This window comes from Oratosquilla oratoria, chromosome 33 (genome assembly GCF_046742065.1).
Source record: "Oratosquilla oratoria isolate Oo_2021 chromosome 33, ASM4674206v1, whole genome shotgun sequence".
In the NCBI taxonomy this organism is placed as follows: Eukaryota; Metazoa; Arthropoda; class Malacostraca; order Stomatopoda; family Squillidae; genus Oratosquilla; species Oratosquilla oratoria.
In genome coordinates, this window is record NC_134809.1 from 29,742,934 (window position 1) to 29,768,554 (window position 25,621).

Sequence of the window (25,621 nt, forward strand, 5' to 3'; positions counted from 1 at the left end):
AATTCAAAACTTCTTCCCCATTTTCCTCTTTCTTTCTTCCTCTTGGTTTTGCTTTTCTTCCAGTTTTGTAATGACTTCAACTTCTTTACTCCTTTGTATTTCTTCTTTTATTTTCCTGTCCTTGTAATGCCCCTCAACTGGTTTCTCAGCCATAAAAGACACCAGTTTCATTTGTTGATTTGAATCTTCTTTCTTTTCTTCGAATTGCTTCCTGTCCTCTGCATGTTTTCTTTCCTGATTTTGAGTATCCTGTACTTTTTGCTTTTGCTTATGCATTTCTTGCTCATCTTTAAATATTTCGTTTTTGAGTGTGTGCTGTTCTCTTTCTGCAGTATGCACCTCTTTTTTATCAATATTTTGTTTCACCATTTCTTCTTGCATTCTTTGAATTTCTGTTTTTTTCTCTTTTATTATTTCTCGACTTTTTCTTTCCTTACTTTCACCCTCCTGCTCTCCTTCTGAAGTATGTTTGTGTTGGCCTTGTTCACTCCTTTGCACCTGTTTTCTCATTTCTTCTTCAAGTTCCCTTGTATTCAAACTTACATCTCTACATTTTCCTTTGGCACCTTCCACCTTGTCTCCCACATGGGCCTTCATTTTCTTACACTGTTCAACCCTTACACCTTGATATACCCCCAATCTATCATGAACTACATTTGTGTCCACCAAATTCACTTTTTCAGCGAGATCAACATTTGCAGTCTTTAAGTATTTTTGTTTCCCTGTCCAGATTTTCTCTTCATTCTCATTTGCTGGACAATCTTTTTTCACTCTCACATTAACTTCATTAAAGATCTGCTCCTTCTCTCCATTATGCATTGTCATCTCCCTATGTTTCTTTGCCTCTTCCTCTCCTATCATCTTCATCTTTGTCTCATGATACAAAAATTCCTCACGTATCAATGCTTCAAGAAAACTCACTCTGTAAAACATAGTATCAAAGACATGCTCTGCATTAAAGGTATGCAGCCTATTTGTTAGTTCCTCTTCCTCTGGAACAAGAAGTAGAGAAATAGACAATTTGACAGTGAATGATGTGATCTTCATGTGCAACATTTCCCTATTTAGATGAACAATAACCCACATTCCTGCTTGAATTTTTGGAATATGTGAGCCATGTGTTGTGTACATATAATCTGGAATGTCAGTTTCAATATCAACCCAACCAAACCCTTCATAAAATCTCAAAACTATGCTTTTTCTGTCACTGTGCACCACTAGAGCTGGTAAATCATAAAAAACAGTACCACCAGTTTTGAGAACCAAAAATGATGGTTTGACATCCTTCCACAGTAACAATGGCTTCCACTTTTTTTTTTCCTTTATAGCATCAAAATGCAAGACAAAACCATTTTCTAAAGATCTTAAAGAGAATAATTTTCCATTCACTGAAATGTTACAATGTTTACCAATTTTTATAGAAATATTTTCATTTGACCAATTTGTTTCAATTATTAAGGATTTTGATACCTTTTTAATGACACCTTTGCAGTTCCAAAGTACACAAGGTAAATCACTACTAGAAACATCTGATGAACAAGATGATGTTGATGCTTGTGATAATGAAGAAACTGATGCCTCAAATACAGTTTGATCATTAATTTCCCCACTTGTTTCTGCTTTCTGTGGGCTGATTGTCATTTCAGTGTCTTCTTTGAAACTCCCTCCAATACCCTCACTGCAATCTTGCTCTTCCTTTCTCCATGGCTTTTTCAACTTATGGGGACCTTTGAGCACACTTTTAACCTCTTTCTGCTCTCTTACTTTAGTATCTTCACAGTTCTCCTCTACATTAACCACCTTTTTTCTTCTTTGGCATTCTACTTCTTGTTTTTCCAATACAGCTGATCTTTCTCTTTCAGTTTTAGTGATATTCTCCTCCCCACACTCTGTCACCATCCACTTCTGTATTTCCTTAAATACAGTTTGATCATTAATTTCCCCACATGTTTCTGCTTTCTGTGGGCTGATTGTCATTTCAGTGTCTTCCTTGAAACTCCCTCCAATACATTCCAGACCCTCACTGCAATCTTGCTCTTCCTTTCTCCATGGCTTTTTCAACTTATGGGGACCTTTGAGCACACTTTTAACCTCTTTCTGCTCTCTTACTTTAGTATCTTCACAGTTCTTCTCTACATTAACCACCTTTTTTCTTCTTTTGCATTCTACTTCTTGTTTTTCCAATACAGCTGATCTTTCTCTTTCAGTTTTAGTGATATTCTCCTCCCCACACTCTGTCACCATCCACTTCTGTATTTCCTTACAAACCATACTACCTTTTTCTTTCATGGCTCGGTTAAGTTCGCATGCAAGTAATTGAAAGGCTGCAACCTCATGAGACACTTCCTCCAAAACTATCCGAATTATGTGCACAGTGGAAAGCAATTCTTTAGTGCTTTTTTCAAGCATTTCTTTATGTATACCAAGAAATACTGATGGTACTTGAAAGCAAAATGCTTTCTCATCTTTCTTCAATGAAAAGAACAAGTGTTTACCTTCTTGACTATCAATAGTGCCAATACCAACAAAATAGCCAGGACTACGAGACACAGTAGTGTCACTGCTATCAACACAAACTTGGACAGTGCCATCTGTTCTGTCTATCTTTTTGCACAACAGTGCTGGACAGTCAAGAAGTAATTTCTTGTGATGGCCTCCTTCTGTAACTAGTGATGGTTTTGTTTTAACATATGGTGTAAATGGTAGTAATTTAGTTTCCACATTCTGAGGGGCTTCATCAATCCACAGACAGCTACATATGTATTCTCCCCTTTTCCAGCCATTACCAAGTTCATAGACATTTGCATAAACTGTGTGGGTTTTATGCTTTTGTCTTAATGACTGCATTGTACATTTCTTTCCACTGATGTAAACAACATTTATATAGAAGGTCACTTTTATTTCTCTGCCATAAAAAGAAACATTAATCTGTCCACACCTTCTCTGCAAACTATTAATTTTCACACAACATCCCTCAATTCCTCTGAAAACAATGAGGGTATTTTCTAAAGGGCTAACAACTGAATCTGGTTTCATTCCCTGCCATAAGACAATAGCTCTGAACCCTGAAGAGACACTGGTGTTGGTTGGCACAACTGCATCAAACATGACCTCTTCTCCATCACTTAAATGCTGAACCAAGATGGTTTCATGAGAGAGAAACTCCCCAGGTTCTTCCACTTTTTTCTCACCATCACATGAATTCCCATTTGATAGTTTTTCTTCTAATGAACCATGACAGCGATGGACAAAGTCAATGTCAACATCAATCAAAATAGAATACCCAAAGAGAGTGGTTATGATGTACCTAGTGCCTTTGGCAGTATCAAACACTGTTCCCCTCTGGTTCAAAAGAATTCTTCCAAGGGGATACTGAATTTCATGAGATACTCTGGGAAAGAGCTTCGATTCTTCATTGATTCCTTGTAGAGACTCTACAAACTCACTACTTTCAATTTTTGTCTCTTCCAGACCTTCGCTCAGGCAAAGGTTCTCTTCACAGATTTGAACCTCTTTGTCATTACAGGCCAAATCACCTGTCCCTATTATTTCTTGATCTGATGTTTCTAGGCTTGAATATTTTTTTTCAAAACTCCCCTTGTTGACTGACTCTGTTTCACCATTTTCCATCTTAGTTAAGTGACTTCCACAACTCATGCAAATCTCATCTTCAATAAGTGTTCCTTTAGATGAATTTAAATCTATGCTATCATCTTTCCTTTCAACCTTGCTGATTTCCTCTCTCTCAAAATTTCTGTGATGCAATGCTTTCTCTTCCTTTTCATATGACTTTGTAACTTCTCCCAAGACCATTGCACCTGTTTCATTAATATATCCATCCATAACTTCCTTTCTTTCTGCATGATCAGTTTGTGAAATTTCACCACTTTTCACAATCTGGATCTCAACCATATCTCTTGGTGTTACATCTTCCACATGCCAGGTTTCTCTGAGTGTGCATCCTTCATCCTTTTTATTTCCACTAAATCTGGACATAGATGGTTTGTCATCATTCTTGAAAATCTCATCGATATCCAAACTATTTCTTTCACGTGTCAGATTCTCAAATTTCTCAAGGTTCATTAAAAACAGGAGTGACTCCTCTGGTTCAGTGCTATGTGAACCCTATTTACTATTGTTATTTGTAACATACTACCCCCCTTCTTCCTTTACATTTCCTGAGGATTCATTTGTCCATCTATCTTCAGGTTTATATACTAAAGAACATGATGTACCTAACCTTTTGTGGCTATTTCTGAGCCTATTTCCACTATTTTTCAAATTTTGTCTTCTCTTCCCCAAGTCAACAATGGAGTACCCTCTTTTAATCCAGTTCCAGGCATCAAATCCATGTTGTTTTCTTTTGTCAGAAAGTAGCCAATTCTTGATGGTCAGCAGTGCCCAGATCCTAGAATAGACAATGTGCAATTATTCTGGTTGACTAGTAAATAAATAAATACAAAATACTATGATAAATACATACATATACAGTTACACCTCAGCTTACATAATTTTGAATTAAGTTGTTTCTGTACATACTTCAGTTTTCAAAAGTGAAATATGAAAATATATAATTTTGAGCTATGGTAGTTAACTCATACTTATGCTACATTATGTAACGTTGAAATGTAAAAAGACTAAAAGAACAATAAAACATATAAAATTACATCAAAATAAATCCTAAAATACACTGTAGTGTGAATGTGGTACAGACGGGGATGCATAGCTGGCACCCTGGGGGTGGGGTCAAAAGGTGAGTGAGGCAGGAGTGTCACTGGTATGCCAGGGCATCGGGGCCTCCAGTGTGTGTGTGCATGTGAGACAAGAGGAAGTAAGTGGAACTGTGCTAGGATTAGGTTTACTAATAGGTAATGGTGTTATGTAAGCTAGGTTAGGGAGTGATAGGAGTGTGTGGTGTGAAACGAAGGGGGGGTTAAAGAGTAAAGCAGAAGCAACTGAAGGAACAGGATTTCTACAGAAATCAGGTAAGTGATCGACAATTTCCTACAGGCTATCTAGGTGCCAAAGATGACCGAGACAACGAGCACAAAGGAGCCATTCAAGATGAACAATATCACCTTAAGGCCATTTGACAGCAATGGAGACTTCACCGGGTGACTCAAAAAGGTGCAATTAGTGGCTAAATTAACCGGGGTCACAGATGTTGCAAGATATATTGGCCTTAACCTAGAGAACGATGTGTTGGCCATCTACATGGAAATGATAGCTGGTGATCAAGTGGATGCAGAGAAGGTAAGAGTACGTTCGAATCATTTAATTGGCAGCAAAGAATCCGCTGGACTGGCAAACAGGTTGATGTTTTAACCTCTTCACTCCGGGGCACATCGCTCATCTGGCAGCATTAGCTGCCTAATGTGCAATGTTGCGTCATAATAATCGCATTACAAAAAATAAAGTCAGTGCTCAATCAGCCGTGTATTTTGATAACCATAGAAAATTGATGAAGCCAGTTTAGAGAGAATGGAAATTACATAGGTACAACTACAATAAATATAATCAAGATGCCGACGTCGGCATCATCGAGTACCCACTTGCTCCTCATGCCACCTATGTAGGCGTCACCATATGGAAGTGGTTAACCAACAAAATTAGATTAGCTAGGCTGTCTACATTCACAGGCAAAGGCTTGGATAAACTCATTAGGATGGTGTTTGTGAATGGCTTTTCAGATTGTATATCTGCTGGACTACAGGAAATAAATAATGCAATGTCGGCAAGTATGGACAAGTTGATAGCTCTTGCTATGTTTCTCACGAGGACAAAGAAGGATGGGCCTTTGGCAGCCATAGCGACAAAGCAACCACCACTGGACCTTGGGTTGAGATGCCAACCCGATGACGATAGAAAAGGGAAAACGGGAGAGTCCAGGGGTGCCACAGTGGATGGCGGGGGGCGTCTAGGGTACATTGTTATACTTCTTGGCTACTTTGTCACTTTGTGACGAACTGTAGGGAGGCGGAGTTCATTTGTTACAAGTATAATCAGCCGGGACACATGGCTTGACTCTGCAAGCAGGGAAACAGGCGAAGGGCGGCCACTACGTAAGCAGCCGCCCCGGAAATGTAAGAATGCCATCTAATCATATGCTGATTGTGGATGTCTGATTCAGAGGAAGAAGCATGAGGGCACTAATAGATTCCAGCTGTTCAACCACAATTGTAACAACTGATGTGGTTCAAGAATTCAGACAGGAAGATATGGCCCTGATAACAGTCGACAGAAGGGAGACAAAGTGCGAAGGTGACCAGGAAATTGAAATGACAGTGGAGGGCATTCCAATATGGCTAAGAGTACTTGTCATCTGAACGGTCATAGAGGGAAGTGATGTGGTGATGTGAATGGATGCAATTGCTCAACTTGGTGAAGTCACATTTATCACCAGATAGGTGAGGATTGGAGCAATACATGATTAAAGTACAGGAGAGGGAAGACCCATCTGAGGCCAGAAATGGACATAGGAATGACAATGAGGGCCATGGAGGGCAGTGTCACCACAAAGCTCGACCCTGACGAGAGGGTAGCTCCTTGCACGGTTGAGGACAAAATCTTCTGGGTGAAATTTGATGGCCAAGAATGGAAGGTTGAGTGATACAGAGAGGGGGTGAGGGATGACTTTGACCTCAAAGTAGAGTGGTGGATTGATGAGGGAATTTTGATTCCCTGGGAGGAGCCAGTGGAGGGTGGAATCTTGCCCATGATGGCAATGGTGCAGCCAACCAAGAACAAAGTGCAACCAGTATTGGATTTCCAAGAACTGAACTAATTTGTACGTGTCAAACTGGCAATGATTTTGTAGATGTAACGAGACTCTATGCAGATGGTGCCAAATAAGGGAGGCGTCCATGATTGTAGACCTTCAGGCGGCTTACCTACAAATTCACATGGCAAAGAAGCTATGGAAATACCAACTAATAAAATATAAAGGTAAAACACACTGTTTGACAAAACTGGGGTTTGGACTGTGCTCAGCCCCAAGGATCATGACGAGGATCCTGAAGACAATACTGGAGAAGACTGAAACGATGAAGGGAACAGATTCATACCTCAATGACATAATGGTGGATGATACTGTGGTATCAGTATCGGACATAGTGGAATATTTAGCTCAGGTCAGATTGGTATCGAAGGAGCCAGAACTGATGGAAGAAGGAGCAGTGTTGGGACTGTGACAAGAGACAAGACCGGAAACCTGCTGTTCAGGAGAGGCAACGAGATTCCGAACGTAATGGATGAGATGAGTAAACGAGAGCTCTTCTCTCTGTGTGGCAAATTGGTGGGTCACTACCTAATTGCTGGTTGAGTTTGTGTAGTGTGCAGTTATATTAAGAAGTGGTCAGGGTCGAAGAATTGGGGAGAGAAGGTTGAGGAGGGCACGCCCGCAATGATATGTGACAATGTACAACGGATGAGACATGATGACCCAGTGAGAGGACAGTGGAACGCACCACAACAGGGACCAGGTGTAGTGTGGTGCAATACTAGTAGTATAGCAACCAGCGTCATCTTGGAGATAGGAGGCATGGTAGTCGATGATGAAGCATGGCAGCGAAAAAAGGATGACTACAGTTACATCAACGTATCGGAGTTGGACGCAGTTATAAAAGGAGTCAATATGGCACTGAAATGGGGGCTACATGAGATTGAAATCAGGACTGACTCAGTCACAGTAGCAGGGTGAATGAACTTAGTGCTGATGGCTAAGAAGCAAAGATGCACAAAAGGAGCGGCTGAGATCCTTGAGAAGCAGTATCTTGGGATCCTGAGGGAATCAATAGATGAGTTTGGCGTGAAGATGAGCATGACCCAGGTGTCATCGGGAATGAACAAAGCGGATGTGTTAACCAGAGTGAAGAAAAGCTGGCTGAAAGTGCCTGAAGAACAAGATGAGGAGAAGTTTGAAGTGTGCGCTGCAGGGTCCCTCTGCGTGAAAGAGTTGCATGGAAGTCATCACCTTGGTGTTGATAGTGTGGTGCCATCGATTGATTAGTGTTTAACCAAGAGCACCTCCAATGGGAGTGATCAGAGATACCCACATAAGGATATATGGATATATCTGACCACAAATGGAAACTGCTCCTTGTTATTCACGTCTGACTCCGTCCCCTTTCCTCAGGTCGTTCGGGGTTGGTTCTGGGTAGCGAAAAGGCCTATGCCCAAGTGGGGTAGTAAAAGAATATAAGTGAAGGTTTTCTATGTGTTAATTATTACACTGAAGCAAAAATATAGTAAGAAAATACAAAAGTATATTGTGGTTTTCTCCAACTAGACAATCTATTGATCCTTACAGTATGAAAAATATATGGGTATGCGAGATATTTAATAACACAGTTTTTTTTGCTTATGGGCATCATAAGTAAGGTCACAGGCACGTGGAAAAACGTAGTTATTTATTCTCCAACCTTCCGGTCACTGTATAAGTCTACTTACAATATTGTGTCTACCTTCAACCCTGTATTCTTATTAGAGAATGATCACAGACAGAATTGTACTCTAAGGATTACACTCTCATAGCTAATGTATATATGCGTGATACCGTCTAACTCCTTTCACGCAAAGTGTTTGTGGAGTACACTTCCTTAAACCCTTTTTTCCCCCCGTTATCGGGATAGTTTTTGGCATCAGATTCAAAACTTGATAATAATAATAACTATCTACCTACTATATCTGCACTATATCATTTAACTCACATATTGACATTTATTTTCATTAATCTTACAGAGCGTACCCATACCTGTTATCGGGATAGTTTTTGGCATCAGATTAAAATTCTAGCTGCGCACAAAAAAAACGAGACGGCTATGTGTTCGTATCTATGGGTAAACTACTAACCTCCCCTGTTGTATTATTTTGTAAAACTTCATTTTGCTTCTCAACACAGCCCCTAGCTGCTACAACCTCTCCCTAAACTATTTCTCTAGTGGAATCCTGAACTGAAAGTTGGGAATTTTTCCTATTACTCTTAAAGTTAATGGTCCTAGTTTACGCCTCCGTCCGAACATGTCAGAGACATCACGGGTGGGCGGAGCTACGGTGTGCCCGCTATGTTCGAGAACATTCTAATGTCGTCTCCAAGATTAGTTGAACCAAAATCAGTTGAAATATATTTGTAGCTATCTCCTATTGTATGTTTTTCTTCAATGATTATAGTAAGGTTCTTTGCCAACACATCTTGATGGGTAGACACAGAACAAAATAAATCCATGATCTATTAAGGCTCTATTTTCTACTTTGCTTCTTGGTTGAATAAAACCATCACGACGTCCATACTACCCAGTCTCTCAAGTCAACACTCAAATGAATAAATAGATAAATAAAACGAAATTCCAAAAATAATATCCCTTCAAAATTCCTGTCCTTACAATAGGTCATTGTTCTTGGCAAGGAAAGCTGACCTAAATATAACGTGGGAAGTCCAGTGGGCGGTGAAAGCGTGTGTCCGATGTCATTCAATAGACCCCGCCTCCAGACCACATGCAGTGGGGAAACTTGGCGTAAAAGAAAGCTGGAGGAGGCTGGCCAATGATGTAACCCACTATCGGGGGGGGCATGTACTTAGCGATGGTTAGGTTATGTGGCCCGGGATGCTTCACCATCTGGCGGGAGAGGAAATTGCATGAGTGATGAATGGGATATTTCTGGAACAGGGTCCAGTGGATGAAGTCTCCCTCATCCTCTCTTCACTCCTGACACCCTCCCAACTACATTTGCAAACTCAAACTTGTCCCTCCCTTCAACTTAGTTTCACTCAATGCCAATACATTCATCTTTCTTCTTACAAACATACTGCCTATCTCTTCCCTTTTACTCTCATCTGTACCACATCCACACACATTAAAAGGCCCTAACCTTGGTTCTGGTTGGAAAACTCTTCGACCTTCTTATGCCTTTGCTTTTTTTTTTTTTTTTTTTTTTTAGGAAAGTCCCCTTAGGAGATACAGAGAGTAGGAAGCATAGTACTATCCCCGTCCTGATTTTGTCACCTTTTATGACTCAAGTGGGAACATTTGGTTGCAGTATTCTTCTTTCCCACCACAGGGTTCGGCAAAAAAAAGAAATGAACATTCAGAGAAGTGGTACAGGACAGTATTAAGTGTGTGTGGGTGTGTGTGTGTGTGTGTGTGTGGGGTGTACCATACTGCATATGATAGTCACCCCTGTGTTTTCAATTCTCTTTTATTCTCTTATGTGTATCTTGTGCGTAGTGAGAGAAAAACCAAGTATTTCAAAAGGTGAACATATTTATGTATATGTTATATATTTTAGAAAGTTACATTCTAATTAGTGTATGAAAATTCAAGGATGTATTTGATTTACTTGCGATGTATATATAATGTTTGATTTATGTTTACGACCATATATTTCGACAGATCCATTGTTGGAACTTGTTTTGATGTTTGATCGAATTTGAGAGGACATTTCATCCTCTCTCTCAATTACAGCTGAACGAGTAACATGTATCTCATGTTAGTCTAATGGGGATTCAGAACACGTGCCTGAATTTGGCATGTTTAGAAATAATAAGTAAAAGGGGTAAATGCTATCAGAGAGCACTCCAATAAGGTAAGCCTGGAAATTGTATTGTGTTAGAGATTCATAATTATCTTGATAATACTAGAGTTGAAAAAGATATTCCATGATAAATATAATATACCATGTACAGGTAAACGTCGACTTACGATGGCCGCGACTTACGATTGTTCGACTTTACGATGAAGACGACGACGACGACGATATGATAATTTAACCCCTTCCATACGGTGCCGCACACGTAGGCGTCATGAGGAGCAAGTGGATTCGCGACGCTGCCATATCGGCGTCTTGATTATATTTATTGTAGTCGCCCCTGTGTTTTTACATTCTCTCAAATGTGCCTTGAATCCCATTCTCTGTGGTTTTCAAAATTCGCGGGTGAAAGAGAGAACGATCGATATAAGCGGTGACTATATTTTATGATGCGAGTATTATTACGTCACGTCGTATGGCTGGCATTGGCTGCTGCCCGCGAGATTTAAGTTCCGTACTGAAAATACATATTATAGTGTTTGAATATGGTAAAAAGGATAAAAATAATTAAATAAACTACTGTACATGTTTAATAGGCTATATTCAGTATCTCTGGTGGTTAATATACAGGTAGGCTAGGTACAGTGACCACGGAACAGTGATACACAAATTGGGGATCGACTTACGATGAAATCGTCTTACGATGGCTCTATCGAAACCTAATGCCATCGTAAGTCGACGTTTACCTGTATATGCAGATCATGCCACTGCAGTTATTTTATTGCTGACCTCTTTCATTGATTATAATACAAGATCTAGTTCTTTATGTGTGTGCAGGTTATGCCAATTAAATTTATTTACTGATGTTAATCATTTTATTAATTTTATTTTATATGAATAATAATGTGGAGATCGGAATATAGATCTACTGGATGAATGTAATGATACTATGATTTCATTCTATCTCATATGTGTAAGATTATGTAGGAGAATTTTGTATGTAATGAGGATATGATAAGTGCTATAGTTTTATGTTCAATATATGAAAATAATTCTATATATATCTTTGTCTACCCTCAGTAGTTGATGTGTGTTGACAGACTTAATATATTAATGATAAATAACTTTTGTTGTCCATTCACCATTAAGAGAGGAGGCAGTGCTACTAATGTTAAGTGTTGTCCTCCCAAGTCTCCTATTAATCTACACCTTATAAGTGGTAGAGAGTCGTGACAGGGGACAGCATAATGGAGGGACAGTTGCAGTATAATGAAATATCATCATATCTCTATGAATAGAGATTTCCTATATCACAAAATTATGTGTGGCTCTGGTCCATAGGGGCACCCTATATAGACCCTAAATTATCAGCTGCATGCTACCGAGCAGCTTTTAACCATACAACATGCAGCCAATACCCCCAGATGGGGGTTCATAATTGTAAAGATGATCATTTCCCAAAAAGATTTAATGCCTTAGAAATACTAAAAAAAACACTTTTCTACATATTACTGAAGCTGACAAAAGCAATACTTTGGTTATCATGGACAAAATTAATCATGATAAAAAAAGTAGTTGATCCCTTAGAAGATCCTAGTGAAGTAATTAATAAGAACTTCCATAAAGAACTAAGGAAATTGCTTAAAGATAAAGATTTCATCAAACAATTTTCGACAAAATCCTTCAACACCATATACGTATGGGCTTATCAAAAATTATAAGCCAAACCAGTTCAAAAGGCCCATTATTAGTTCTGCAGGTTACAAACTTTCTAAGTGGCTTGTGACACAGCTTTCTCCTTTGGTAGGTACTAACTCTTGACTCCTATATCCAAAATAGTGAAGACATTATTAAGAAAATTAATTTACTTAATATTGACTATCCTCTTCAATTAGTTTTGACATTACTGGGTTCTTAACTCATGTCCCAGTTCAAGATTTTAACCTTTCTCCCATATGTTCTGGGCTTAAGTATTGATGGTATCTCTAGTAAGAATTTTGTTAAATGTTTTGAACTAATAAAAAAAATTTGGAAGGAAATTAAGAGCAGAAGAGGAGGCGAATCAAGTAGAGGAGAAAAAGTAAAAGGTGCAGATGGAGAGATGATAATGGAAGAGACGTAAGAGGAAGATGGGCAGAGTATTTTAGGGGGGGTGCTAAATGTGATGAAGAATAGGGAGGGGAAGGTAGTTGCAGTGGGAAGCACTAAGAAAATGACAGTAATGAATGAGCAAATTGAAGGAGAAATAAGGAAAGATGAGGTAAAAGCAGTTATTAAAATGATGAGAGCAGGTAAGGCACCTGAGTTGGATGGGTGCATGCAAAGTGGCTAAAAAAGGGAGGTACAATGATGAGAGTTGCTGGTGAGGTTGTTTAATGTTTGGCTAAAAGAGGGTAGATTGCTGGAGGACTAGAGTGCCACTTTACAAGGGAAAGGTGGACAAGTGTGTGTGTAGTAGTTTCAGAGGGATCAGTTTGTTGAGTGGTGTTGGGAAGGCTTATGGGAGGGTTTTGATTGAGAGGATTAGGAGAGGAACAGAGGGAGTAATTGGTGAGAAACAGTGTGGGTTTAGGATAGGTAGGGGTTCTGTGGATCAGATTTTTGTGGTAAGACAGATATGTGAGAAAGCTTTAGGAAAGGGTAAGGATCTATTTTGAGCCTTTATGGATTTGGAAAAAGCTTGTGACAGTAGATAGGAATCCTCTGTGGGAGGTATTGCAGATATATGGGATAGGAGGAAAGGTGTTAAGAGCAGTCAAGAGTTTTTACAAGAGTAGTAGAGCCTGTGTTAGAATTAGAAATGGAGAGAGTGAGTGGTTTGAGGTAAAGGTGGGACTTTGCCAGGTATATTATGTTGCCTTGGCTGTTCATACATGGATGGGGTGGTGTGAGAGGTAAATGTGAGGATAATGGACCAGAGATTGGAGATAGCTGAAGGAAATGTGAGATAAGCCATTTGTTCTTTGCTGATTGTGCTTGTAGCAGGTTCAGAGGACAGATTAAGGAAGTTAGTTACAGACTTTGGGAGGGTGTGTGAGTTGAAGATATATGTGGGTAAGAGTAAGGTGATGAGACATACAAGGGGAGATGATGGCAGCAAATTGGAAGTGAGTATTGAGGGAGACTGGAGGAAGTGGACAGCTTTAGATACTTGGGTGCGAATGTGGCAGGAAAGGGAGGACTGGAGGTAGAATGTAGATTGAGGGAAGCAAGTAAATGCCTTGGGGGATTAAAAGTGTAATGAGAAATAGATATTTGGGAATGAATGCTAAGAAGAGATTGTATGAAGGAGTGATTGTGCCACAACAATAAATTGGACAGAAACATAGAACATAAGAGGGGAAGAGTTTAAATATTTTTAAAATCAAATGCTTCAGAAGTATGATACGGGTTACTAGGTTGGATAAAGTGAGAAACGAGGAGGTGAGGAGGAGAGTGGGGGTGGAGATAAAGTTGGGAGATAAGGTTGATGAAAGAGTACTGGGATAGTTTGGACACATGGAAAGAATGAGTGAAGATTAGTAAAAGAGGTGTGGAAGACAGAGGTGGAAGGAGTGAACATTAGGGGGTGACAAAGGATGAAATGAATGGATGGGGTAAAAGGGGTATTGGGAAAAAGGAGAATGTCTGTTTATGAATGGAGAAGAATGTAAATTGGGGTGAGTGGAGAATGATTGTGTACGGATAATGGTGTGATGCGGTGGGGGATGAGGGGAGGGAGTAAGTGTAAATAATATTTTGACACAGGCTGAAGGAAACCCCTCCCCGTCTCCTCTTTTTCTGCTTGAAGCGACGGAGAGGGGGGGGGGGGTAGCCCATTAATATGAAGTGGCTTAGCTGTGGATGTGTTGTGTCTTGCTACATTGCTTCTGACCCAGGGCAGTGGGCGAGATGCAGGGATGAGCCGTCATCCAGGAGGCAAGAAAAGAGGGAGGGGTGGTCAGTGGGAGTGGAGTGGGTGGGGATGAAATGGGTGGGAGTGGGTTTATACATTTGACTTTGGCTACCTCCTTTGTGAGAGGGAAAAAGTCATTAGTATATGTATATGTACAGACACACACACACACACACATATATGTGTGTGGCAAGTTGAGTGCTCTGTGTAACGGCAAGCGTGCCCAATGACGCAGCTCCGTCCTCATGCTGCGCAAGCTAGGTCACATGGTTGCTACTCTGGGAAATGGTTGACCGAGACCCTGCGCCGCGACCCAAGTTACCCCATGCGTGAGTCGCACGAGTCGGAGGTGCACCATTACACCCCGTGAAAGTGCACATGCTGGTCACACACCACAACCATAGCACATTCGCATCCTCAGAAGGTAACCCGTCCTCTTAGTTCAGCAATAACCATTTCGCTCCACCTTGACCACGCGTTACCATAGTGGCGGCGGCAGCAGGATAGTGGCGAGACGCTCTATACACGTACCCATTCTAAACTCAGTGCACATATTTACAAGAAACAAATCGCACTGTTAGGACCACTCAGTGAACGCAAAATAAGCCTTTATTTTTTAACGAATATGTCAAACGGGCATAACAATAGACCCCTCCCAGACGGACTTTTATACCACACGCGCACAAATGCATTTCATTTAGAGGAACTTCGCCTGGTAGTCCCTAACAGAGCCAAGAAAGCTGCACTGCCCATTGTCTCCCAATGGCAGGTCATGGAGGAGCCCAAGTCACTCTTAAGCTGTTGCAAAAGTTCACACTGTGGCCAGAGATGTCGGCGGATGTAAAGCCATTCGTAAAAAATCGCAAAATTTGCATCATGTGCAAGCCCTCATATGACCTCCCAGCACCATTCCGTTCGATAGAGCGGACGTTGATCTTAAAGGGCCGTGTGAAGTACATCCTCACTATGGTAGATGTCCTAACCCATTTCTTGGTCACTGTGCCCATACATTCCAAAGAAGCACAGGTAGTGGCTCGGGCTTTCATAACACATATACTGTCCATACATGGCATCCCTAAGCAAGTGATCTCAGACGGGGGAGGGGAGTTCATGAATGAAATGTTAAAGATAGTTTTAGAAATGGTAAATATCAAACACCACACTATAACCCTCAGCAACATTGTAGTTGTGAGGGTAAATGGGACCATCATTAATATCCTACAGTCCGTTGTCCAGGGCAAACAGACAGGTTGGAATCAGATGCTCCTCTGACGGTATTAACTTACAACTGGACTACCACAGTCTGAGATTCCCTACATTTTTTTTCACCGTGAACCCGTTCTACCTATTATTGAGTTCACAGACCCAAGCACCCCTTGGCACAATGTCCACAATATGGCAGTTGAAACCATGGCGATGTCTAATACCTGCTTCAAGCGTCGTCAAAAGTTCCTCGAAGCAGCGACCATAGACAGACATACAAGGACACCAAGGGCGAGAACAAATCAAATTGCGCTTGGAGACAGAATATACGTCACCTCCCAGCCCAGGCAAGGGGTGACGAAGAAGCTCCAGCCTTTGTACCAAGGCCCCTATAGGGTGATTAAAAGGGTTAACGACGTCGTCTACCATATCATGCATATCCGCTCAGCCCAGGAGTTCTGTGTCCACATGGATAGGATCAAACATGAAGGGAACCTCTCAGTGTGCCAAAATAAGAATGTAGGGAGAGCGTTCCCCACACAAGGAGGAATCCTTAGACCTATCAGATAGTAGCGATTCATAAACTTAACAGTTACCTACCCCATGGGTAGCGATTCTAAGTGCATGATAAGGACTAATCATAAGTTAAGCAACCTCTCAGTGTAAGAAAGTACGAACGCAAGAAGGGTGTCCCCACACGAGAAGGAATCCTTAGACCTATTAGAGAGTAGCGATTCATAAACTCGCCATTTACCTACCCCATGGGTAGCGATTCTAAGAGCATGATTAACACTTATCATAAATTAAGCAACCTCTCAATGTGCGAAAATACGAACGTAAGAAGGGCATTCCTCACACGAGAAGAAACCATTAGACCTACTAGATAGTAGCGAATAATAAACACTATATTTACCTATCTCAAAGGTAGCGAGTTATGCAACTCTTCAGTGCGAAAATATGAATGCAAGAAGGGCGTTTCCCACACATGAGAAAGAATTAAAACCTACCGTCACTGGTAGCGACCTTCAAACCTACCGTCACTGGTAGCTACCTTCAAACCTACCGTCACTGGTACCCATATAACCTATTTCCAAGTTCCTCTCATGGCTAAATTGTGTGAAGGCGCTCTCTCCACAAGGATTCTCCAGCTGTTGATTTTACAGGTCCTCTAGGAACAGGCCACCAACACGAAGGACCACGGCAAGCTGAGAGCTGGTGTACCGATGCAGACCATCGTGGCGAGTAGGTGGAGAACGTCTTTTTGATCCACTTTAACAAAAATAAATTAATAATTGTTGTGATTGCTGTCCAAAGAGGGGTACTCACTTGGTTGTCATCTTACGACACATACGCTCCAATTTTCCCCTCTTGTATTTTTTTTTCTTCTTACGGAGGGAGTGGTTGTGGTGAGTTGAGTACCCTTTGTCCTTTGTGTGTAGCGACAAGCGTGCCCGACGATGTAAACTCCGTCCTCACGCTGCGCAAGTTAGGTCACGTGGTTGCTACTCTGAAAGATGATGGGCAGAGACCCTGCACCGCGACCCAAGTCACCCCAAGCGTGGGTCGCCCAGGTCGGAGGTGCGTCATCACACCACGAGAAAGCACACATACCGGCCACACACAAGGAACGCAACATGTTCGCATCCTCAGAAGGTACCCTGTCCTCTTAGTTTGCAAATTACCATTTCGCAGAGCCTTTGTTTGAATTTACCCTCACCCTCGACCACGTATGATATATATATATATATATAATTCAATTTCAGCATGCTGGCCTTTGATGGCTTAGAATTAAAGAGCATTGTGGTTGTTAAAATGTATGTGTGTGTGTGTATACATACAGGTAGTCCTCACTTTACGCGCTAGATGCGTTCCAAAAGGCAGCGCGTAATGTGAATTTCGCGTAATGTGAGGAATTAAACTCACTACTTTGCTGTTACAAGTGTTTCCAATACCATAATCCTTCCTGCAGCTGAGCCACGAGCTAAGCATATAACCTCTGACCTGCCTTGTTGTTGTTTATTTACCACCACATATGGGATCACGGGTTAATTGGCCTTTACGCCTTGATAAGTAGCGTCCCTCTGCTGATCTGCACGCTGTTGTTGTTGTTGTAGCGGCAGCTTATTGAGATTCAAGGATGAATAAATTTCTTTCAAGTTTTTTTCTACATTCATTTTTATTTTACTTTTATGAAAATAAAATTACCCTTGGACAATGAAAAAAATCATGGGTCAGGAAACCATCCCGCAAGCTGAGATGTTGCTCTCACACGTTTCCATACTGACAACAACACAACACTCACCGCTCGCTGTGTACTATTGTAGATTCCTAACTAGGCTTCACCCCCTGACGTGTCACTGCGCGCTATATCGGACTCGGTGTGTGTGTGTGATGTTTGTGGTGAGGCAGGGGCGGCAGGGTCATCGGGAGCGTCCATCTCCGATTCGGTGCCTGTCTCCGATTCGCTGGTTAGCTGACTTGGTGTGCGTTGTCGGAAGAAGTTTGTGATCGGCTGTTGTTTTGTCTTTTGTTGTTTTTCTTTTAACATAGCATTATAGCAAGCCATGTTCTCCATCACACGTCGTATGATGGTGCTGCTCCTCTCGACATTAGGATCATTCTCCTCTATGACCCTCATTGCATGCATCAACGAGTCCATACACTCAGACAAGTTGGCAGCTGTGAGGGCTCGCTGTGGTCCTGGTGATGCTGCTGCTGCTGCTGCTTCCTCTTTCTCCTCCATCATTTTCACTCTCTCTTTCTCGATGTCAAACAAATCTTCATTGGAGAGCTCTTGTGTGTGAGACTGAAGCAAGTTGTCGATGTCCTCCTCTTCCAAATCCTCGAAGTCTTCCTTGCTTTCTTCTGCCTACCATCACAGGCTGGAAATGTCGCTGGGCGCTTGGGAGCCATGGTAAACAAGAACACTGATGATTTGATGAACACAGAGATGCTGACACAACGAAGCGTTGGTAAACAATGAGCTTGGTGGCGAGAGGGATGCGGAGGCTGGAATCAGCTAGCGTCACCTAGCGGCTGCCTTACGGAACTAAATCGCAGCCCGCGTATTTTAACTTTCCGGATTTCGCGTTACTCTGAGGAATTTGTGTAATGTGAGGAATACCCCCTAGTTTTGGACACCGCTTTAATGTGAAATCGCGTAATGTGAACCCGCGTAAAACGAGGATTACCTGTATATATATAAAATGTTTACTTTAACTGTAATATATTTCATTACACTTTAAAACAGAGTCTGCCTAATTTCATTTATACTCACGCACACACTTTCGTCGGATTCACGGCGTGGATTGGAACTCAGGGAAAAAAAACCGCATTTTTCGTGGATCTCAACTACGACGAAGTACCTTATTGTATTTGTAGGGAAGGGGAAAACTCGTGGTGTAGTAAAAAGGTAATGAAAGGGGGAAATGGAACAAAATGAGGAGGGAAACGAACGGGCTCCCACTGACAGCACAAAAAATGTACACAAAAGGTCAGCTGACGACACTGGAGAAATTGAAAATATCAGTAAAAGCATTAAGGTTAGAAATATAGATAAGAACAGCACAATAGAAGGTGAAGATAATAATTTCCAGGGATTTCATGAGGGGGGGGAGAATACCAACCTCCCCCGATTAGCAAGACTAGAGGAAAAACTTGAAAAAATGACCGAACATTGGGAGAAGAGGTTTGGTAATGTAGCAAAGATTGCTCAGAGAGTTGAAAGATTGGAAGAACTAGAGAAGGTGAACAAAAATTTAACTAAAGAAATAGAAGATTTAAAAAGACAGTTAAAAGAAGTAAAAGAGGAGAATGAGGAATTAAAGAGGAATAATAAAGACAATAAAGAGGCCATAGCAAAAGGAGCACTGGGTTGGAAAAAAAATCCAAGAAAACAGTAAAGTTGCATTTATTGACATAATTAAACAGCAAATGAAAGAGCAAACTGAAGACTCAGTTATTAAAGTGATGATACAGAAAGAGAATATAGTAAGAGACTTAGCAGATAAAAAGAAATGTATAATTATATTAGGAAAGGAAGAGAAATATAACCTAAATAGAACCACAAGAATCAATGAGGAAAAAGAAAAAGTAAGCAGTTTACTAGAACTAGTTCAGGAAGATGAACCTGAAATCATGAAACAAATTGAAGAGAGGTATAGGCTCGGAAAGTATAGTACAGATAAGACCAGACCAATTAAGATTAAATTCAGGTCACAAACGATGGCAGAGAATATCTTAGCAAAAACAGGGAAACTAGCAGCAAGTAAACAATATAAAAAGGTATGGATAAAAAGAGAAATAAAGAGGAAAGAGAGGAGGAAAAAAGAAAAGACATGAAGTTAAGGGAAAAAAAAAACGAGAGCAGAAAAGAGTCAGAAAAAGAGAAATTCTATTGGAGAGTAGTGAATATGAAAGGAAATACGACATACTAGAGAAAAACAAAAGGGAAACAGAGAATACAATGGAAGTGGCAGAAAACTAAGAGTGTATCACACAAATATAGATGGATTAATAACAGGATTGAATGAGCTGAATGATTATCTGAAGGAGAAAGAACCGGACATAATGGGAATTCTAGAAACTAAATTAAAAGGTCCACTACCACCCAACAGTGTAGGACATGATGCATATAATTATTGGATTAGAAACAGAGAGACAAAGCAAGGGGGTGGAGTTATGTTCCTGACTAAGAAGGATATAAACGTGAGGTGTGTCACATATGGAAAGAATACAGTAGAAGATTATGATGGAAGTGGGAGACAGAGATACGAAGAGCAGAAAGTTTGTGATAAATTATGTACCTCCAAAAACAGCCTCGTGGGAAGAGAGTGAACATAAAAGTATGTTAGAAGACACAAGGATAACAATAAATAAGATAATGGAAGATGGAGGAAGAATAGTTATGATGGGCGACTTTAACCCCTTCCATACGGTGCCGCACACGTAGGCGTCATGGGGAGCGAGTGTATTCGCGAGGCTGCCATATCGGCGTCTTGATTATATTTATTGTAGTCGCCCCTCCATAATGACATTCTTTCTAATTCTTTTGTAATCGCATTTTCTATGGTTATCAAAATTCACGGGTGAAGAGAGAACGATCGATATAAGCGGTGACTATATTTTATGATGCGAGTATTATTACGACACGTCGTACGGCTGGCATTGGCTGCTGCCACCGAGATCTAAGTCCATGACGCCTACGTGTGCGGCACCGTATGGAAGGGGTTAATTGCAAAGAAGTCTGCTGGGAAGAGATGACAGTAAAGGGTGGAGACGGCTCATGGGGAAATGTTCTACTCGAGATGATTATTGACCATACAATGACACATTGGATACAGAACACTAGGTATAGAAATGAAGAACCATCGAGACTAGACCTAATAATCACATCAGAACCTAGAATAATGGAAAAGATTGCATATATAACACCAATAAGTAAAAGTGACCACATATTGATTGAACTGGAACTGAGGAAAAATACATAAAAGAAATAAACAATATAGAAAAGGAAGAATGATGTATGAAAAAACAAACTTTGATCAAATAAGAGAATTCTTTCAAAAAGAAAACTGGGAAGGAATATACAAAGAAGAAACAACAGTGGAAGAGAAATGGAATATTTTGACAAAAATTTATAATAAAAAGGAGTGGAAAAGTATGTCCCAAGACAAAAACAAGAAAAAGATAAGTGCTGGTACAGCAAAAGTTGTAGGGAGTTAAAAGACAAAAGAGACCAAGCTTGGACCAAAATTTAAGAAAGGCAAAAGACCTGAAAAATGGAAAATATATACTTGTTATTGAAATGAATATGTACAAGTGTGCAGAGAGGAAAAGAGAAAATATGAAAAAGATGTCATAGAAAAATGTAAAGATCAACCAAAATTATTTTACAGATTTGTAAACAAACTGAAAAACAAACAAGATTTGGAGAAATTAAGACAAGGAGTTGAATACACAGAGGAAATAGAAATGGCGGAAATTATGAACAAGTATTTTAAATCAGTGTTTACAAGGGAGAACATACATGAAGAGATCGAATGGAAAGAGAAAGTCCCCCCGATGAAAGAAATAGAAGTAACAAAGAATGAAATAATGAAACACATGAGTGCATAAAATGAGAGGACGGAAAGAAATCCCTTCGGGCTGCGTCAAATTTTGCTCACACATACTACCTCACCCCTCATCCACCCGCCCATTCCACCTCATGCTATCACAACATCATCCATATACAACCATTCTCCATTCACCCCTGTCTTCTGTCCTCTCCCGTCCTTCCTCAACAGACATTCCCCTCTTCCCCAAAGCCCCCTTCACCCCATCCATCCACCTCATCCTAGGACGTCCCCTTATGTTCACTCCCTCCACATCTGCCTTCCACACCTCTTTTACTAGTCTTTCTTCACTCATTCTTTCCATGTGTCCAAACCATCCTAATATTCTTTCATCAACCCTATCTCCCAGCTCCTTTTCCACCCCTGTTCTCCTCCTCACCTCCTCATTTCTCACTCTATCTAGCCTAGTAACCCCATCATACTTCTCAGACACCTCATCTCAAACACATTCAAACTCCTCTCTTCTTCTCTTATGTTCCATGTTTCTGCCCCATACAGTGCTGTTGGCATAATCACTCCTTCATACAGTCTCCTCTTAGCATCCATTCCCAAATGTCTATTCCTCATTACACTCTTCAATCCACCACGGCATTTACTTGCTTCTCTCAATCTACATTCTACCTCCACTTTCACTCCACCTTTCCCTGCCACATTTGCACCCAAGTATCTAAAACTATCCACTTCCTCCAGTCGCTCTCCCTTAATGCTCACTTCCAGTCTACTGCCACTTTCACCCCTTGTACATCTCATCACCTTACTTTTACCCACATTTATCTTTAGCTTTCTTCTATCACATACTCTCCCATACTCTGCCACCAACTTCCTCAATCCCTCCCCGTCTGGGGTATTGGCTGCTTGTTATTGTGGCAAAGTAGCATGCAGTTGATACTTTAGGGTCTATATGGAGCGCCCCTACGGACCAGAGCCACACATCATTTTGTCTATGATAGAGGAAACTCTATACATAGAGAAATGATGACACTTTTATACTACGACTGTCCCTCCGTTATGCTGTCCTCCAACCCCTTGTTGCTGTCCTGTACCATTTCTCTGAGTATTCCTTTTCTGTAATGGGGGAAAAGAATACTGCCACCAAGTATTCCCACTTGGATCGTAAGAGGCGAGAAGAAAGGGGCGGGGATTGGGACTAGGCATCCTTCTCCTTGTAGCCCCACAGGGGAAATTCCTAAAGGGAAAAAAAAATATATATATATATATATATATATATATATATATATATATATATATATATATATATATATATACATATATATATGTATACATATATATATATATATATATATCTGACCATTGTCTTTGTTACATACCTAATTGTTAGTCAACAAAATAAAGGGAGGAATTATACAAAACAAAGTAGTTGGTGGTTTTATTTCCCTGTCTGTCATAATATGATAATTAGGTATGTAACAAAGATAGTGGCCAGTTTTACCCCCATGTGGCTACTTTTGCCCCTTCCTTCTGTATATAATATATATTGCAAAAGATACTTTTTGTTTACGCGTAGACTACCTTCTTAGTAAGGCTTTCGACAAAATAATTAAAAATAAATTAATGACATTATTAAATAAAAAAAATATATATTATGAACATGGAACCACAAAAAGCCCTCACGTTAAATTGTTATAAAAAAACGTTACGGTGCTGTCAAAAACAAAAGGCGACAGCTGTTGCGATCTCTCGACGTACAACTGAAACCCAAAAGAAAGAATATACAAAGTCCAAACACAACGACAAAACGTGTCAATTATATCAACATTAGTTTCCGTTACTCGGTTGAAATAAGATAATGAAAGGGACCGTGGTCTCCCCACTGACAGATACAGAATCATCAACTAATACGCAGTTGAAACTACTTAAATTGGTTGGCATTTATGCTGACGTTTATCAAGAACTACGTTCATATCTGAGCGATCATTTTCACTGTTGTTCACTTTTTGTACATTGGTTTGCCACCAAACGATTTTATTCGTTAATTATAAACCCTTAACAAGGACTAGCTCATCACCTTCTCACTATTATTATAGGCTTTTACTTCCTGAAAGTCCGATTACAACTTCGATAAACAAATATAATTAAGCTATTCATTAACTAATCACCTGAATATGTACAACAAACGCACATTTAGTCTTTGAGAATTCTAGCATATGCACAGCTTTGAAATACAAATTGGAAAAAACTTACATGAATCCTATGATATATGTTACACATCACACCACTTCTCTATCATGCCCTGATTGCCACTACTCTCCACACGACAAATACGTTTTCGTTCTGGGTCGAGTGTTGCTTGTCAGGCGTACCAACGGCTAACGGGGTGATCTTATTTAGGTTCGTTATGGTATTTTAAAAATCGAGCAGAACTTATTCAGATTGAATGTAGAAAATACATATATAAAATACACAATTTGATGGTTTAGATTGTAATGTAAATTTTGTAAATTATTAGTATTTTTAGTTTTCATGGGATATTGGTAAAGGTTTCACTGATATTTCAAGACGTATTTTGTATTGATATGCCATTTATTGTACAGTATCTATAGATTGGTGTATATCATATAGATTATGTATTATGTGTTGTTTAATTTTGTGAGATGAATGATTAACCAAAATTAGAATAGATATTTTGTTACCTCGGTGAGTTAGGATGCACGGCAACTACTTTGTTCAGCTTATCTGCCAATGTATTTTGAAATTTACTGCCAGATGCTACTGCGTCGTCACTCTAATCATAACTGTAAAAGGGTAGAATTCAGTAGGATTTTCTTAGTTTGCAGTCACGCTCTTATTATTATTATCATTATTATTATTATTATTATTATTATTATTATTATTATTATTATTATTATTATTATTATTATTATTATTATTATTATTATTATTATCGTTATCATTATTATATCATCATCATCATCATCATCATCATTGTTATTATTATTTTTATTATTATCATTATTATTATTGTTGTTGTTGATGTGTTTCCAAGAACAGTGATGAACTCACCTATTCACAATTTGTATATATTATATTTGATAGGTGCCGTCGTCCAATTTTATTGTAATAAACTTCGGCACAGTTTTTTTTAATGATTGTGTATATTTATGATACACCATTTTGTACTTGGATCACGTGTTGTACTCGCAATAGACAGTTATTGCCCTCCCGAATGAGAGCTCATATATGGCTAATGATGTGATCACACACACACACACACACACTTTCAACGAACGGACGGCTTGAAGAACGTTCTGAAGAAAAGTGCAGATTGTGGATCCCAACGCAAAGAGAAGTGCCTTTTTGTATTTACAGGGTGGGGGGGAAATTGCTCGTGGGGTAGTGGGAAAGTAAGGAAAGAGGAGAAAGGGAGGGATTGCTGGGGAAATGTAAGTAAATGAGGAAGTAGAGGACTTGGCCCAAGCAGACCGCCTAAAATTAAACAAACGACCGCAAGCCCAACTGGGAGACGACGAAATGTCTAATAAGAATGTAAAGATTAGAAGTATAGATAGGAGCAATACAGTAGAAAGTGATGAGAATATTTTCAAGGGATTTAAAGAGGGTGGGGGGACACAAACCCCCCCCCCGACTGACAAGACTAGAGGAGAAGGTTGATAAGGTGATCGAGGACTTGGAGCGTAGGTTCGGTCATATGAACACCATTTTACAAAGGGTTGAAAGATTGGGAGAACTAGAGAAGGTGAATAAAAACTTAACTGATGAAATAGAAGACCTAAAAAGACAGTTAAGAGATGTAAAGGTGGAGAATGAGGAATTGAAGAGGAATAGTAAAGAAAACAGAGAGGCCATAACTAAAGAAACTAAGAATTGGAAAGCAACCCAAGAAGGGAATAAGGTTTCATTCACT

The 25,621-nt window shown here is 40.0% G+C and overlaps 2 protein-coding genes across 7 annotated transcripts in view; one reads left to right on the plus strand and one right to left on the minus strand.

The window, feature by feature from the left end:
* Nucleotides 1–25,621, plus strand: part of Gip (hydroxypyruvate isomerase-like protein Gip) — a 73,921-nt gene that overhangs the window by 20,098 nt on the left and 28,202 nt on the right. The gene's annotated exons all lie outside the window — the stretch shown is intronic.
* Nucleotides 4–24,408, minus strand: LOC143017818 (uncharacterized). Of its 5 annotated transcripts, XM_076172721.1 has the most exons (3): nt 23,941–24,050; nt 9,414–9,614; nt 4–4,408 (listed from the first exon to the last, which is right to left on the minus strand). In XM_076172721.1, exon 3 carries the CDS (start codon nt 4,081–4,083, stop codon nt 4–6), a length of 4,080 nt encoding a protein of 1,359 aa, XP_076028836.1. In that variant the 5' UTR covers nt 4,084–4,408; nt 9,414–9,614; nt 23,941–24,050. The 5 variants fall into 5 exon arrangements, with proteins under 5 accessions (XP_076028836.1, XP_076028840.1, XP_076028838.1 ...); XM_076172725.1 differs by lacking the exons at nt 9,414–9,614; nt 23,941–24,050 and adding an exon at nt 24,390–24,408; XM_076172723.1 differs by lacking the exon at nt 9,414–9,614 and having other exon boundaries at nt 23,941–24,070.

What these genes read in the sequence shown, in the direction of transcription:
- LOC143017818 (XM_076172725.1), bottom strand. Translation starts at nt 4,083, where the DNA reads ATGAACCTTGAGAAATTTGAGAATCTGACACGTGAAAGAAATAGTTTG.